Here is an 18,389-nt window from a genome sequence, read left to right on the forward strand (position 1 = left end):
TCTTTCCTGTCCTGTACGCTCAGGTAGTGGAATGAACTCACTCTGACTGTGACTTTGCACGAGGCCCTGGCTGTTGCTCAATAACCACAAAATTTATATTTGCAAAACACTTTTCGAACACAGACTGGTGGTATCTTCAGCTTTGGGCTGATCTGCACTAGCAAAATCACAAGGTCTGTTTTCACAAAGATTTACTGTGGATTCCAAAGAAACGATCAGCGTTTATGCGACAGTGACGTATTCCGATCTAAGAGCAGGGTTTAGTTTCAATGTTTTAATTTCCATTAGAAATACATGGTCATTGTGCTGTAAATGGATTTTATATCGCTTTCGTCTGGTTATGCCGGAAGATGGAGATGCGTTATGATGACACCTGACTTGAAATGTCGCAGTTTTGCCACGCAAAACTTTAACTGTTTATACAATTTTGTTGTATCACTATTGTCATCGAAAGATCAAGAATCTTAAGTCGAACCATAGTTACTCAGGGACCATGCAAAGACAATAAAATTCTACCTACACACCCACCCACCTACTTACCCACCTCTCTACTTACCTCTCTACCTACCTACCCACCTCTCTACCTACCCACCTCTCTACTTACCTCGTTACCCACCCACCCACCTACCCACCCACCTACCTACCCACCCACCCACCCACCCACCCACCCACCCACCCACCCACCCACCTCTTTACTTACCTCTACCCACCCACCTCTTTACTTACCTCCCACCCACCCACTTCTCTACTTACCTCTCCACCCACCCACCCACCTCTACCCACCCACCTCTTTACTTACCTCCCACCCACCCACCCACCCACCCACCCACCCACCCACCCACCCACCCACCCACCCACCCACTTCTACTTACCTCTCACCCACCCACTTCTACTTACCTCTCTACCACCCACCTCTCTACTTACCTCTCTACCCACCCACCCACCCACCCACCAACCCACCCACCCACCCACCCACCCACCCACCCACCCACCCACCCACCCACCCACCCACCTCTTTACTTACCTCTCCACCCACCTCTCACTTACCTCTCTACCCACCCACCTCTCACTTACCTCTCTACCTACCCACCCACCCACCCACCCACCCACCCACCCACCCACCCACCCACCCACCCACCCACCTCTTTACTTACCTCTCCACCCACCCACCTCTCTACTTACCTCTCCACCCACCTCTCTACTTACCTCTCTACCCACCCACCTCCCACCCACCTCTCTACTTACCTCTACTTACCTCTCTACCCACCTCTCTACCCACCTCTTTACTTACCTCTCACCCACCTACCTCTCTACTTACCCTACTACCTACCTCTCTACCTACACACCTCTCTACCTACCTACCCACCTACCTACCTACCTACCTACCTACCTACCTACCTACCTACCTACCTACCTACCTACCTACCTACCTACCTACCTACCTACCTACCTACCTACCTACCTACCCACCCACCTCTCTACTTACCTCTCTACCCACCTCTCTACCCACACACCTCTCTCTCTCTCTCTACACGTAGACAGAGGAAATGTTGGTGAGTGCTCTAGTTGATGAAAATGACATGAAATGCACCGTACACACACTATCCATCTATTATTATTATCCAGAGCAAATTACATTTATCTCCTCAGCAGCAGCAGCTTGGTGTGGCTAAGATGACCTTCATCTCCAAAGGCCAATGCCTTAACCACTAAGCTTTCACCTCACCTAAAAGGACCTGTGTTGGAGTAATGCAACAAGAAATAATGGCTTCTTTCCCTCTTTCCTTTCCTGTGTAAGTAATTCCCCCCTTTTAGTGCACTGTTTCTGCATCTCAGCTTCTGTTTACACCATGCGATTGGGTCTGGCTGTGTGTGTGTGTGTGTGTGTGTGTGTGTGTGTGTGTGTGTGTGTGTGTGTGTGTCTTGTTTTTGAACCATGTCTTGTATTTGCCTTATGTCCTGTTATTGATTTAGATCTTGATTATTCTCGCCTGCATTCAGTTCACCTTTTATTCATTGGTGTTTCAGGTGAACGTCTGTTAAGTCCGAGCTTTTGTTTTCCGGTTTTCTCATTTCCTGGGAAGTGTTTAAGGTGTTGGAGTGTTCGGAGGGTCATGAGTTCAAATCTCAGCACCCCCAAGCTGCCACGGCTGGGCCCTAGAGCGAATTCAATTTAATTCATTTTCATTTGTAATGCACTTTTAACAAAGGACGTTTTTTCCATGGTATTGTAAGATTATCTCTAATGAGCAACAGTGGGAAGGAAACCTGCCTGGGATGATATGAGGAAGAAACCTTGAGAGGAACCAAACTCAAAAGTGAACCTTTCTCCTAATCCTTAACACAGAATGTCCATTTATTACAATTCCATCGTTGTTGAGGTGATTAAATACAACCTGTGGTCCTGAGCTGTTGACAGCAAGTGCCCTCAAATGTTCAATTGTATAATCATATCAAATGCTATTAATGTTTTTCTGTTTCTAAGCACCGTGCACTTCCTGGTCACCATTCTAGTTTCTGTTTACTCGTCCCCCGCTTTGTTTATCTCTGCCTGTTTTACGACCGTTGCTCTCGACTATAATGATGATTTCAGGTTGGCCCTCAATAAACAGTATGCTAATTTTGTTTATTATCCTGCCAGCAGACGCAGAACCAAAAATAAGTGTGTGTGTGTGTGTGTGTGTGTGTGTGTGTGTGTGTGTGTGTGTGCGATGCTTGTTTTTATGTGCTTACCTCGGGGATGCAGTTCTGCCAAAGTGTACAATTTCTAACCTTCACATGGGACCTTGTTTTTTTTTTTCAAACGCTTCAATTCTACCAGAGCAGCAATGACCTTGACCTTCAGGTTCTCCTTGTATATATGAAACACATCATTAACTGGTGGAAAAACCAAATCAGTGGACATCAGTAAAGTTCCACAGAACGCAGTATACACACTTTTGCAGTATTTCGGTTCGTGTGTCCGTGTGAATTATTGCAATCTGTGCTTTCCTGGGTTATTATTTATTATGAGTGTGTGTGTGTGTGTGTGTGTGTGTGTGTGTGTGTGTGTTTTGATTGGTTATCTTGGAGGACACTGTGTAGGCGGTGTCTTTTCTTGTGTTTGAAATGAAAAAGAAAGAAAGAAAGAAATGGGAAGATCATTACAGAGAACTGTGCAAAGTCGATACGATTGCGCTTGGTGCTACAGCCTCGAGGTGTCAATCCATCTGCTCTCTTTAATGTCATTAATGCGCTCGCTGAGGCCGGAAAGTTCCTGTCAGTGTAAGCTTTAAAAAAAAAAAAAAATACAAATACAAATGAATAAAACACATGCTATTTTTTTTCCCCCGTAAAGAAAATCAGCCCAATATGTTGAGAGGATGAATAATATGCGAAAGTGCTTTAAACCGTGTTGCTCCATTTCCTCCTCCGCAGCCAAAAAAGAAAGAAACAAAGTTGACACCACTTTTTCTCCCTCCAGCATACACACATTAACTTTCTTCTCCTCTCACCCATTTTGCATGCTCTCTTTCCCCAACCCCCTCATCCTCTCACTCACTCTCTCTTACCATTTCGGGTCTCCCACTCTTTTCCTCTTTTGTCGTTCCCGACCTTTCTTTCTTTTTTCTTTCATTCGCATGCTGTAGGCAGGAAATATTTCCATAAATTTCCATTCTAAACAAGGAAGGACTCCACCTCAGGCATCCATTTCTCAATTTCCCTCCTTCACTCGCTCTCTCTCCGCCTCTCTCCCTTACTCTCCCTTCCCTGTGTGATGACGCTATGCAGGTTTAAAACTCCAGCTGTTGATAAAACAATGCCAGCGCATCCTGGGAGCAGGTGATGGCACCGATTACTGAGTAATTACCTGGTAATTATGCAGACGGAAACCCGGAAGAGCCGGCGTGCTTGTGTGTGGAGTCTCCACGGACATCAGGACGAGGTTTAAGCGACGCCTGCCTGCTTCAGCTCGGCCCGGCGCTCTAAAGCTCGCGGTGTGTTTAAACATTACTAATTAGAGCGGCGAGCTGGTAACGGCGAATAGCTGGAGAATTAGAGGGTCACTTTATCAGCTGCCAAACAGCTGGCGAGCGAGAATGAAGGGACAGGAATGTCTTTGTGATACAGAGTCCTGCATCTGGAACGGTCAACATGTCAGCTGTAATAATCAATTAAAGACCAGGTGTTTCCCCGAATGCCTTCTTTATCCATTAATGGGACAAAGTATAAAAAAAAAAAAAAAAAAAAAAAACAAAAGCTGAGTCATTAAAAAAGTGCTACAGACTTTATTACCCTTCTGAAGATGTTTGCAGTGATAACAGGTTGATAAGTGATCACTTCTCCTTAAAGGCTTGTTGCAGGACATCCAAGAGATTTGTGTCACTGCCTAAACAGCTCTTTTCTCTCTGACCTGGAGATTTGAGCATTTTACTGTCTCAAGATACCCACAGCCCTGCCCATGCTGGTTAGAAGAAATTGCTCTTGGAGGTTTTGAAGCCAGACAGACTACTAACAAGGTAACTGAGAGGAGAAATGAAGCTGTTCACCAGCATCCATACATGTCTTTGTGTACTTTTGGACAAAGAATCAAACAATGAACTCCTGATAAGTGATGAAAATTTCTAGCTTCTGTACATAATAACAAGGTCCTTTTCCTTATATTAGTTTAAATCAGGGGTCCTCAAACTTTTTTTCTGTGAGGGCCACATAATCTTTCCTTCTTTTTAACAGGGGTCGGGGTAACAGAAAAGGACACTGGCCGTAGTGACTACCAGTATTATTTTAGATAATTTATTCAATGAATTTCTTATTTTGTTTACCATAGAGACAAATGAACATCACTTCTCAAAAGATCTATATATTGCCTATTAAAAGAGCATTATCACTATGATAATGAAATGTTTTCATATTCATTGCTATTGAATTCAAATCATTTACTTATGCATATGCATGAGTTTGGTGGAAGACGTTAACAAATAATTAGGCTGCGTTAATAACTAGAGGTGGATTTCACTGATAGTTATTTTGGATTGTAGTCGGTGATAAGTTTTTAAAATGGATACAGAATAAAAAAACATAACACTCCATGTAAAATATGATAAATAATGATAAATAATGATAAATGATAAATTAATAAAGAAAATGATGTAATTTAAATGTATTAATAAATATAATATAGCGCTCTCCGTGCAGCGTGCAGTATCATAAAAAAAAATTCACCTCTAGAGGCTGCTCTCGTAATGACATTGGACCGGAAGCCGGAAAAACTCGGTATAGATTTTTGCAAATAGTTCCAGCGATTATCTATTGACCGCAGAACCGAAAAGTAGGGCCTAAGAACCGAAAAGAAGAACCTCAGAACCGAAAAGAAGGACCACAGAACCTGAAAGAAGGACCTCAGAACTGAAAAGAAGGACCTCAGTACTGAAAAGTAGGGACCTTAGAACCGAAAAAAAGGACTTCAGAACCAAAAAGTAAGAACTTAGAATTAAGCAGATATTCAGTTTACTGTTTATACAAGTTTTCAAGTAGAAATTCCAGCCTCCATTGTTCATTCAAAATAGGTTTATGTTTATATTTAACAGCTGAATTATCTGAGACAGCAGAAATCTGTCATTTTCAGGTGTCTCGGGTGCTGCAAGGTCAAACTCAGTGGATGTTATGGCTCACAACTTCGTTTGCACTTCTGCGAGATTTGGTAATAGAATACAAAGCAAAGCAAAAATAAAATATGAAGGAGACTAGAAATGCAAATGCGTGTGCGTGTCATGGGCTTTTTGACGCGTCAAAATCTGAATGCTGTTTCTGGATTTTATGGAAATGGTAAAATGTTTGTGCAGATGAGAACAGAGAAAGGGGGAGAGGAAAGAGAGAGAGAGAAAGAGAGGTTACAATAGGGACTTTGTATCCTTTTAACTCTGCAAAATTCAAAAACACTGTTTATCCAAAGTGGAAGAGAAGCGTGATAACTAAAAAATATAAACGGATGAAAAGAGAAGCAGCAGTGGGAGTAAGAAAAAAAAGTGTGTGAGTAAGAGACCGAAAACAGCAAAAGAGAAAGAGAGAAAGATAGAAAGACAGAGAGAGAGAGAGAGAGAGAGAGAGAGAGAGAGAGAGAGAGAGAGAGAGAGAGAGGAGGAAAAATGGAAGATGGCAGAGAGAAAAAGCAGAGGGAGAGATATAAAGCCCTCTGACACACAGCCACAGCCAATGTGTAGAAATTAATTGAGTGAAAGAAATCTGCTGTTTAAGGGTGAAGTGGGTTGTGGGAAAGCAGTGAAACAATTGTTTTCTGTCCGCCTGTGGCTGTGTGTGCTTCATTCTCTCTCTCTCTCTCTCTCTCTCTCTCTCTGCCTCTCTCTTTTATGTCTGCCGGCTCTCACCTCTTTTCTCTCTTGCTTTTTTCTTGCACTTGTATAAATTCATGTTCTTTATTTTCTCTTACTGTTCATATCATATCACGTCTTCCTCGCTTTGTAGGTTTTATTTTCGCTTCGTCTTTATTCTGATTTAATTACGCACTTGTGTATGTGTGTGTGTGTGTGTGTGTGTGTGTGTGTGTGTGTGTGTGTGTATTAGAATAAATGTATGCAAGGATGAGTTTAAGCTAAGTATTAGAATGCACACACACACACACACACACACACACACACACACACACACACACACACACAAACACACACATCGCATAGCCAACGATACAATACGTTAAAGATACATAATCAGCTGCTACCGATGTGATGATATGATTCCCCCTGATTACGGTGCAGTGTGATACAATTTCCGTTCCATTCAACACAACGCGATTCAAAGAAAAAAATCTGATGCTCTGCAATTCAACATGTTACAAATAGTTCACTTTTATTTCTTTGCTTCAGACAGACAGCAAATCATCAATTTACCTAAATGTCTTCTGACATCTAACACATGCCCCCTTCACAAACACGCCTGTGAAAAAGATGAAGTAAATCCAGATGTTCTTTTTCTTGTTGTGTCTGCAGGAAGTTACAGCTCTACCTCTTCCATGTTAATCTGAATTCAATGTGACTCTCAGGACACGCCTCGGTCTCTGTAGCGTTGCGATGCGCCATATTCACGTAGCAGCGATCTACATATCAAATATAATTGGTCACTTTCTAAATAATGAAAGTAAAGCACATCTACTAATAATCTAATAATTATACATAAATCTTTTTTTAAAGCTGCAAATATGTTTAAAACGATGCATCGATTCACAGCGATGCGAATCTCTGAATCTTACCAGCCGTAGTATATGCTGATGAAATACAGTGTGCGATGTTAGATGTTGATTTGATGTAACGTAGCTGGTGGGTTGGAGTTTTTGTTCAGGATTTCTGTATTTTTTGAGCTGCAATTACAGATCTATTATTCTACAAATAAAATGGAATAGAAACGTTTATAATTCCTTATTGTGATCTATTATATAAGAGTTTCAAAAAGAACGACATTGTCTCAAAGTCATAATGTTCACTCATCTAGTGTTGTGAAGTCTTTCGCTTCTAATGCTTGTACTGTAGGAAGAATCGGTTGATTCTTTTTAAAAAAACGTTACCACATTTTGCAATCTTTTTCGATAATTCTTCATGAAATACGTCCAGATCGCTATCATTAGTATCCTCTTGTATTAATGTGATATCAGATGTAAGTATGTAAGCATGAACATGTGTATCTGCGTCCTCCATCCCCCTCTTCCTCAACCCTCTCGTTACATGTTTTTCCACTGCCAGTCTATAGCATGTATACACACACCCACACACACGCACACGGTATTATACAATGTACACACAGCTACGTCAATACTGGAAGGCCACACAAACACTTTGTAGGATAAAAGACGTTTTGGCTTTGGGCCAGAAATGATCTCAATGCCTCCTTTAGCAGTCCTTGCAAGAAAGAGTGGAAGATCGATCCGGTCTCAAGGCATCGTCTGCGTAATTGTTTGTGTGTGTGTGTGTGTGTGTGTGTGTGTGTGTGTGCACATAAACCAAGATCTCCGAGCTTTAAAATGGATTATTCAGCAAGAATAGTATATGAGGCAAGAAAAGGAGAAGGGCAAAAAAAAAAAAAGGAAGATAAATCACAAAGTTTCACAAAGACTCGAGTCGAGTCGTCGATGAATCGATGGCCGATAGATAGCGAGCGTCCTCCGACATTTTTCCGATCGTTGTCTCTTTTTGTTGCCGAAATCAAACCCGGCTATCAACCTCTTCTTATTGAGCTGGCAGGTATTTTCACACACTCACACAAACACCTCGTTCTTATCACGTTCTCTTTCAACGCCAAGTCACGGGATGAACGAGCGGTCCGGCGGTACTCTTGCTGGCCGTAGCGCAGATCTGGGTCTCGACAGCATCAATAATGCAGGAGCTGAGCACGTCCTGAACACGGATAAATAATCTATAGTCGCGCGGCGCTCAGGCGGGAGACGACGGCGTGATTAGCGAGAAAGAGCACAATGTGACTGATTTATTAACGTCATTCGGCTGACGAGTTCTGACAGCAGGCCAAATTCGAAAACAATGGGTGGATGTGGAATAATAGCGGGAGGTATTGTATATACAGCAGAACTATACTTAAAGGCATGACTTTATTTGGTAGAACAAGCAGCATGCAGTGAGGACGTATTGGCAGCTGCAGCTCAAACCTGCCATATTTTCGAGCTACAACTAAAAAACTAAACACAAACCGTGCGCATTTTTTTTTTTTTAGTTTCTGAGTTTGTATCTGTTATAACTCCCATTAGGGGGCGCCACAGCGGATCCTCCGCATGTTTGATTTGGCACGTTTTTACGCTGGATGCCCTTCCTAACGCAACCCTCCCCATTTATCCGGGCTTTGGACCGGCACTAAGAGTGGCTGGGGTTGGTTCCCTGACCGGGGATCAAACATCGCATTGTTCTTATTTTTCTCGAATACTATTTATGGAAAAATTGATGCTTTCCAGATTCACATCTCATGAGATCAGACAAAACACAGAGATCCTGGAGAGGGAACGGCGCATATATAACCTGCTGTAACCAAACCTACTGACTTTTACACTGGAGACTCAAATAAATACATTTCTCCTTACAAGACACACACACACACACACACACACACACACACACACACACACACACAGAGTTAACACACTTTTCCTAGTTAAAAAACAATGCATTTTGTAATAAATTATTATAAAATTAGATGATAAGATTAAATATCCATACTGTAGAGCCGATTTAACATTTTGATTGATAATAAATATATTTATTATAGAAATTATAGAACGTATTTATTGGTTTTGTGACGTGAGAACATTCTTCTGCATTATAATTTTCAAGAAAAGGTAATCCAGGACTTTGTTTCTATACCTACATTTAATCCATCATTTAGACAATCTAAAAATACAAAATAAAATGTGGCATGGTTTATTATATATACACTCTGTATGGACACTATAATGGAGATAATATGGATAATATTTGGAGTGTGTTGATGGAGATTTGTGCTCATTCACCCACAGGGTTGTTAGTAGTGGTCAGGTCAGGTAGTGATGTAGGTGAGAAGGTGAGGAGGTCTGGGGTGCAGTCAGCGTTCACATCCAATACAACAGGGTTTATATCTCTACAGCAGGAGCTCTTCCTCTACAACCCATGTTAGAGCTGACTTTGTCTCCTAGTTTAAATGAAGTGGAAATTCAATGCTACTGCATCCAAAGACGTCCTGTACAACTATGTTCCTCCAGCTTTGTGGTAGAAATTTAGGGAAGAACCACATTTGGCTGAAAAAGTCAGATTTTCCAATAATTTCGTTTATATAGTGTATTTAATCTGTACAGTGTATTTAAAAAATACACCAAAAATACACCAAAATTACAATAAAAAATAAATATAGATTTTATAAATAAAAGCAGTGATATACAGTATGTACTGTATGTATACGCAACAATACTCTAGAGTAATAATAACAATAATAATAATAATAATAATACCAATAGAAAGTCCTCAAAAAGTGTGTGTGTGTGTGTGTGTGTGTATAAATGTGTATATGTGAGAGGAACAATATATATATATATATATATATATATATATATATATATATATATATATATATATATATATATACGGTATATATTATATGGAATATCTGGTGTATTGGTGGATGAGAATTGGTCCATTCTTTTTTAATAAAAAAGTCAATAAATCCCTGGTTGCATTAAATAAAAAAATCTATTTTTTTTTACACAGTGTAAAACGGTGCTGTTTCATTTCTGCTGTTTCGTTCTTCTTGCCCAATATTAGGTTTGACAAATGTATGATATTTCAATTCATAGCCAGGAAAAGCCGGAGGTGAATATGAGAGAAAAAAAGAGAGGATAAAATGGAGAAAGAAAAAAAAAGAAGAGGTGTGAATACACTCGGAGTGACAAACACAAGCCGACAGCCTCGGGTTTAAAAAAAAAAAAGATTTTTTTTTTTGCCAAGGTCTGAGATTTTTCCCAGCAGCTTTTGATATTAATCCGTCCACTTCGTTCGCTTCTTTCACTCCTTTCACTCCTCACTCTCACTTTATCTGGCCTTGGGGAAATGCTTCTTATTTCTCTCCCCTGCCGGAGCCCTGCGGATCTTCACGCTCCTGTGTCGGGTGTGTTTCACATTCATTTCAGCTGCGATGGAGAAGAACGCCGCTGAAGGAGAGAGAGATTAGGAACGAGGAGGTCCACTTTAGATGAAATGAAACTCCTTGGTTCTCGCTGAGGAACGGATAAATTCCTCGCCATGCTCCTCCACTCCCACCTGTGATTTTTCAGTGTTGAAAGAAGAGCTCTGATTTCTGAGACCAATTTACTTTTTTTTTCCCCCCATTAATTTTATAACGTGTAAGAGATTTTTCTTTGCTGAGAATTTTCTTTTTTTTTCAATTTAGCTTTAGATTTTTTTTGTCTCCAGTTTTGCAGACAAGGTCAGTGTGGAGAAAAGACGCTTCTGTAAAGATCTGTGTGCACTGGGTTGATGATGAAAAATGAAGCATGATGAAACTCTCTCTCTTTATCCATCTCACTCATTGTCTCTCTCTCTTTCCATCTCAATTAATCTCCCTCACTCTCGTCATCTCGTTCTTACTTTCTCTCTCTCTCTCTCTCTCTCTCTCTCTTTCTCTCTCTCATTTCTCTTTATACATCACTCTCCATTTCTCCCTTCTTCTGTCCTGGGGTATTCCCGTGATCCCACCATCTTGCTTACTATTTCTCTCTCTTTTACTCCCCCATCATTCTCTTTTTGTTTTTCTGTGTATTCCCTAAATACCTCTTTCTTTCTCCTTCCCTTTCTCTTTTACTAAAACCCCTCTTCCCATTTCTCTTTCTCATTTTGCGTTTCTCCATTTCTCTTTTTTGCCTCTTTTCAGAATCAGAACCGGAAAGAGCTTTATTGCCAAGTATGTTTACACGTTTTGGTGAAGCTTATAGTTGCACATAAAAAAAACAAACAAACAAAAAAAAAATATTAATAAAGTTTAATAAAAAAGAAGAGAATAAAATGTTTTTTTTAAATGTCCATTTCTGTCTCTTCATTCACCCCTACTTTTCTTTCTTTCCCAATTCCCCACCCCACCCCCCTCCACTCGAGACATTCCCTTGTTCTTCTGTGTTTCTTTTTTCATCTCGTTTTCTCATCTCTTTTTCTGCTCCTCTTCCCCTCTCTAGCCGTTAGCGTCCATGTTAATGGGCTTGATTTATTCCTGTTGGTTTAGTCGAGGAGTCTCCAGGCGACTGGAGCGTCTCACACAGCTAAGACGCATCTGTCACACACACTCCCGGTCTTACAGACTGGTGGGTCACGCAACTGGCTTTTTTATTTTCGGCGGCCTTGCGGCTGCTAAAAAGTAATGGCACCCCTTGTATCCTTTAAACATCATGCATGTTTCACCTCGTCGAATTCGCCGCTCGTAATAAATCAGGGCAGCAAACCAACGTGAGGGCGATTCTGTAGCATCTGTAGCATTTCAGACTGTGCCCTCGGTAATTGGAGCGAATCCAGTGCCCTATTCGATTCACACCACCGCTGAACTTTGGTTAGCCCGTACTAATTCCAAAATCCATAATAGAATTTACTGCTCCTGTTCCTGTGACTACGGCTTCCATGGCGACCGTTGTCACGCCAGCGCTTCCCGAGAGTCTGCTAAAGAGAACGTGATATAACGAAGCTATTTTCGTGATCAAATGGAGAAAATGGATATTACAGGGTGCAGGAACGAGGAGCGCGGAACGAAGGTCAGCGCAGGAAAAAAAAATAAAGCGCTCAGCTGTTTCCTTTCTTCACACTTCAATCAGTCTCCTGGTAAACAATGGCAGAGGTCACTGATGCTCGGAGCACGGTGCTTTGTACTTTTCTAATATATTAATTTCAGCTCATCTTTCTTTTTTTTCTTCTCCTCTTGTACCTGTTCAGACGGAATGGAGCGAGCTGTCGGCGTCTCTTCATCTTCGAGTTTTGTTCGCTTGTTTATTCTACAGTGTGATATTGTTTTAAATTGTGACCCGGAGTTTCTTCAAACGAGACACATTTCAATTCATAGTGTGCGTGCTGGTTGAGATGTTTCTGCTGTGCTGACATGCTGCATTAACGTTTAGATCCAGCAAAGCAAACAGACAAAATTCTCTGGCCATCTCTCTCCACTAAACACACCAGTGCTGTATCTCAAACTGCATACACAGGGACTATTCTCCACTGTAAATGAGTAATAACAATAACCAGATTTCCAATTAAAAATAAGATCTATCTGGATATATACACTATATAGACAAATTTATGACTTTCCCAGACATACGTGTTTTTTACCCCAAAATGTTTTTACAAATCTGAAGGCACACAATTGTATCGGATGTTTTCGGATGCAGAAGCATTCAATGTTCCCTTCACTTGAATTCGGAGACCTAAACATGTTCCAGCTTTACAAAGCCCTTGTGCACAAAGGAAACTCTGAAGATCTATATAAGAATTTCTTTTGGAGTGGAAGATCTCCTGCTATAGAACTGTGAATCCTATTCAACACCTTTGGGATGAATGTGAATGCTGCACCTCCTCACCGTTTCACCTACATCACTACCTGACTTTACTAACACCCCTTGTAGCTGAGGAGCACAAATGTTCACAAGCACATTGCAAAATCTAGTGGAAGATCTTGCCCGAAAAGTGGAGGGAATTATAAGGGCAAATTGGAGACTAAACGTGATGCTCAAAAAGCACATACCGTACTTATGACCAGGTGTCCACAAACATTTGGCAATATAGTGTGTGTGTGTGTGTGTGTGTGTGTGTGTGTGTGTGTGTGTGTGTATATATATATATATATATATATATATATATATATATATATATATATATATATATATATATATATATATATGAACCTTGAACCTTTTTGAAACCACCTCGTATCTGTCAGAAGTATGTTTAATTTTTGTTGAAATGCTATATTATAAATAAATAGTGTTTAGTAAATATAGTGCTCAAGGCTTGGGGTTGCAATCATCAGTTTCTAGTTGGTTCACTGGTTGATAAACTAAATGAATGTTTGTGGACCTGTAAAAAAATTGGAAGAAGTCACCAGAACTTGGAAGAGAAGAGGAGAAACTGAAAATTTCAGGAAGGAGCTTCATTAAAATACCCAGTTCTTCAAACAGAAACCTTTATGTTCTGAAGGCTGCTGACATTAAAACTGCTGCAGGGAGGTGAAATGCGAGCGTGTACCGTATGAGCGTCATTGACTGTGTGTATCCTCGCGTAAGCCATCAAGGGGGCGCACGGATCACACAAAAGCACACCCAAACTTTAACCTTTTGATAAAGTCCGCGTGAAACGAAGCCTTAATCGGGTCACATTTTGCAGGATTCTTGTGCATTCCTTTACGCATGAGGTTTCATGAGATATGAAGGAGATGGTCGCAGATGAGCTGAAGGCTGTTGTTTAATTACGATTTACTGTTTTCTATTTGGTCAAGCCAGCTTCAATGTCACCTACACTAACTAAATGAACCTCTAAGGAAATGATTCCTTTCTGATTGGCTTTTATTTCAAATGCTAACAGGAAGCCATACTGTATATTATACCACATGAAGAGAGAAAAAAAAACAGCTCAATGTTTCTATAACAAAGCTGTTACTTGTTCTAGCTAATCTTCAGTCGCCATTTTGGATTTATCATCATTATTCTACAAAGTTTGGCTCTGATGTGGTTCGAAGGCAGGACATGTAGAACATTTTAACTCTATATAATTTGATGTATGAGGTTCCTGCTTTCATGCTCGAGGTTCTAAAAGAAATGTAAGATGGACTCAGTGTGGTGTATCACTGGTTTTTACTGGTTATTACTGAATGGAAGGTTGGTAGTTTGAGCCCTGGTATCACCAAGCTGCCACTCTTGGGCGCTTAAACAAGGCCCTTAACCCTCTGTGCTCCAGGGGAGTTGTATCATGGCAGACCTTGCGCTCTGACCCCAGCTTCCTAACATCACTGGGTTATGCGCTGTGCTAAAGTACAAGTGAGAAGTATAAGGCTCATTTCTCATAGAGTTTCTCGTTCATCAGTATGCACACCACGATAAACTATGATGCAGTATGACACAGATCTGGGCTTACAAATACATGCGCACACACCCCTCTTCCACATCCAGGCAATTACTGAACACACTTGAACATGCAGTCACGTTGAAGTTGGAGCAGATAAAAACGCTATCTTTCGCTCTTTTATTTAATTTCTCCCCTTTACTTTCCCCTTCGCAGAATTCAATCCAGGCTTTCGGGAGTTCTGCAGCGGTCCTATAATAATAATGATCAGAGCTTGAGAACGAGTTGTGCAGAGGGGGGGAATATTAAAGGAAAAGGAAAAAGTAAGCGTACGTGCGGAACACCACAGGAACCGTGTAAGGTTTCAGACGGCAGAATTTCTTCATATCCACTCGCCTGTGATTTATAGAAACCGGAATCTGAGGCAGCCCTGTTTGGTCTGATATGGAAGATGGATGCTAGAGATGAATTATTTAGCTTTGTGTGTGTGTGTGTGTGTGTGTGTGTGTGTGTGTGTGTGTGTAGCATGTTGATGCCTCAGCTCAACTCAAGTACCTCGACTCCCTGCACTTTCAGCTTCATGTGATCCTCCCGCGTGGTCTTGCCATCTTTCCTCTTCTTCCAGCAGTAGCCGTCTTTTCTGTACTTTACTTTCTTCCTGTTGTACAGGATCATAGACCCATTTTGTGGCCTGAGAATAAAAAAAAAGACAAAGTTATAAATTAAAGAAAAGAAGAAAAAACACCACCAGAGACATGATCTACAACAATGGAGAAGGTTCTTCCTCAACATATTTCCTAAATGATTCTGATTTACTATCCTCTACTAACTATTTACTGTATGTTGTGGACTAAGTGGTGGGCGGAGTCTATTCTGTTCAGCCTGGAATAAACCCCAAGGAAAGAAAAGCTTCATCGTGTTATAAAAGCAGGAATAAAACGAATAAATGTCCCACGCTACAGAATGGCGACGTCTTTCTATATTTCTTCCCTTTTATTTGTCACGTCTCAGTACGAAGTGCACGTTTTTCACTCGTGCCTCATGCATGCGACGTTTGAAATTTGTGACCTTTCTCTGCTAAAATAAACGCCGACCCACGCAGGCCGTTTTCGCGTTTTATGACATCATCGACCTCCTGCGCAGACGTTCGGAGCGCTTATAAACAATGAACAGCGCATTTCTCTCATAAGTGTTTATCAGTGGCATAAGCAGGAATGATGGACTGTTCTCCAGACCTCTGTATTACAACACATTATTGTCTCCATCGGGCCTCTTTATCTGCCACATCGATTCCCATTTGTATTGGGATTTTATTGCTAGCCCTCTCCTTCACTGTTTTACGGCATTCTTCAAAAGCCGCAGCGTTTTTTTTTTCTCACGTATTTTTCTCTTTTCTTTCTTTATCCTTCTGTTGACTGTCTGGGGCTGGATTCAGAAAAATACACTGGTTCCCTTTAATATAAGTATTAGATAATTAATTGTAATGAATCACTGTATTACATTTTGAATGCATTTTTTGATACACTGCCATGTAATAAAGAGGAAAGCAGATACCGGTGCAGACGATGTTTAATAAAGTTGCAATACAAATATTCTTAATGAAAACCAAACACAGATCACAACCTGAACCAGACATTTAAATAGTCAAAACAGAATCGCCAAGTCTTTCCTATAGAGGTGGACGAAGTACACAAATCATGTATTTGAGTTAAAGTAGATCCACTCGGTAAAATGTGACTCCAGTAAAAGTAAAAGTGTCCCTTTAAACTTTCACTTGAGTAAAAGTGCAAAAGTTTTTGCCTTCAAATGTACTCCAAAGTGCTATGATTTATTATAACTATAATGTTCCTATTATCATTTTTATCACAAGACTCTTTAATCATCTCAGTTTATGTGAAAAGACTCGAATGTGACTCTCAGCACACTGATCTATTAATAGAATAATATAAAACACTGATTGATTTCTATTACAATTATCATTTCCACAAATGGAAACACTTCAGTAAAATACAAAAACTACTTATACAGAAACAAATAACATTTACTTCCTTACTGTTCACCACTGTGTTGACTGATAGCTGAATCATGCGTTTGTGTGTGTGTGTGTGTGTGTGTGTGTGTGTGTGTGTGTGAGTGTGTGTTGGGGAGGCGATGACGCCGGGTGGTCAACAAGTGGGATGTTTAACTTTTATTTTCTTTTCACACACAGAAACAGATCACGGATCATGAAACCTGTCACAGGGGGGTTGGATTTACTCACACACCCAATAATGTTTAAATTAGCTTTCTTCATCTTCTTCTTTTTTACATCATTATCATTATAGGCTGTATATTATCTTATTAGGAGAAAACTCAATGTAGTTCAACGTAAAACCAGACATTAACACACACCCCCCCACACACACACACACACACACATTTCACTACTGCAAAGATTCGACTGTGAGATTTGTAGTCGAATCAGGCTTCTCCTATCAAAGCATCAAATCTTCGACTATTCGGGGTCACAACTATTTGACATCCATGGGGGACAAACGTAAGACTATGAGTCCTGTGAAGGGTTGAGGCTACGTACAATACAAGCGCTAATTAAGGTGACGTAAAGGCGACACGTGACCGAGTTATGGAAGGATGCAGTGGCTGATGGGATTCATAATTCTGGACCATAATCCTGAAACACATCTCAGTCACCTGTCAAAGGAAATAGTGGTTGTTAAATGCCTTTTCTTGCTTTCTGTTTTTAAGTTCACAGGAGATTATTATAGTAACATGGCTATTTTTTTACCCCCCACGTGAACGCAACATGCTCCTGACGTTTAAAGAAATCACAATTTCTTAATTAAAGTCTGTGATTTTTTTCCCCCATAAAAGAAATGAAAAAAAAGGAAGCACTTCAGTGGGGTCTTGTAATGTGGGTAGATTTGGTGTCTGTCTCCTCTGCCTCTGTGTACGTTTTAAGCGATTTAATAATTTTCCATAGATTTATACACATGGAGTGGGAAGAACAGGAACGCGTGCCGTTTCGCTCTCGGACGTCGATGGCACAGGGCTCCTTCTGTTTCAGCAAATTAATGGAGAATAATTCCGTGCCAGCAGAAGTGTGTGTTCTTAACAGGACAAACTTCTTATCTGGCAGCAGGCTCGTATCCAGTTTACAATATAAATCTCATAAAATACAACTTTTAAAGTAGCTTTTAATGGCCGAGCCGTGTGCTGTGATGAATTATGAATGGGTTTCGCAGCGTTTGGGTAATGTGTTAAAGTGATATAAAGCAGAGAATCGACATGCCTGAGAAGCAAAATACGTCCAGGCGCTGTATTGTAATTATGCAATTAATTCATAAGAAGACATAATCCTTAAGTAAGTACGCCTCCAGAGCTATGCGTATCTGCTGATAGGATCCGTGTACAATACGTGATATTAATAGATACTAATTTAACCACAAAGATGATGATTAACTTGTGGAGAAACACTCAATATTTTTCCTTTTTTTTCTAACAACTTGCACACAAATGGGTCGGAGGAAGGCGAGGAGTGTAGGACGTTTTGTGGTTGGTGGCAATGAAACTAAAAAAGATGCTCAGGCATACACATCACTGGAACAGGTTTGGATTTATAAGTTCAAGTGAAAGGAAATACTAGCACAATTGTTTGCCTTCAGGCTTTGTTTTGAGGAAGAAGCACATACGCAGTATGACTGAAAAAGTCAGGTGTCCCAATACTTTTGAGTAAAACTTTCAGGTGTGTTTTATTCCTCTTATACGATGTAATATGCGGGTATTGATATTACAATTATTTACAAGAATGACACATTGTACCATTAATAAAGAAAAGCGAACACA

General features: G+C 40.5%; 1 protein-coding gene across 12 annotated transcripts in view; it reads right to left on the reverse strand.

Moving 5' to 3' along the window:
* LOC124402193 (calmodulin-binding transcription activator 1-like) overlaps window positions 1–18,389 on the reverse strand; it is a 261,909-nt gene that overhangs the window by 82,330 nt on the left and 161,190 nt on the right. For all 12 annotated transcript variants that reach the window (XM_046875023.1, XM_046875025.1, XM_046875021.1 and 9 more), the window contains one exon: window positions 15,102–15,237. In XM_046875023.1, coding sequence (XP_046730979.1) covers window positions 15,102–15,237 — 136 coding nt within the window. The remainder of the gene's footprint in view (window positions 1–15,101; window positions 15,238–18,389) is intronic.

The sequence above is a fragment of the Silurus meridionalis genome, chromosome 19 (assembly GCF_014805685.1).
Source record: "Silurus meridionalis isolate SWU-2019-XX chromosome 19, ASM1480568v1, whole genome shotgun sequence".
Lineage (NCBI taxonomy): Eukaryota > Metazoa > Chordata > Actinopteri > Siluriformes > Siluridae > Silurus > Silurus meridionalis.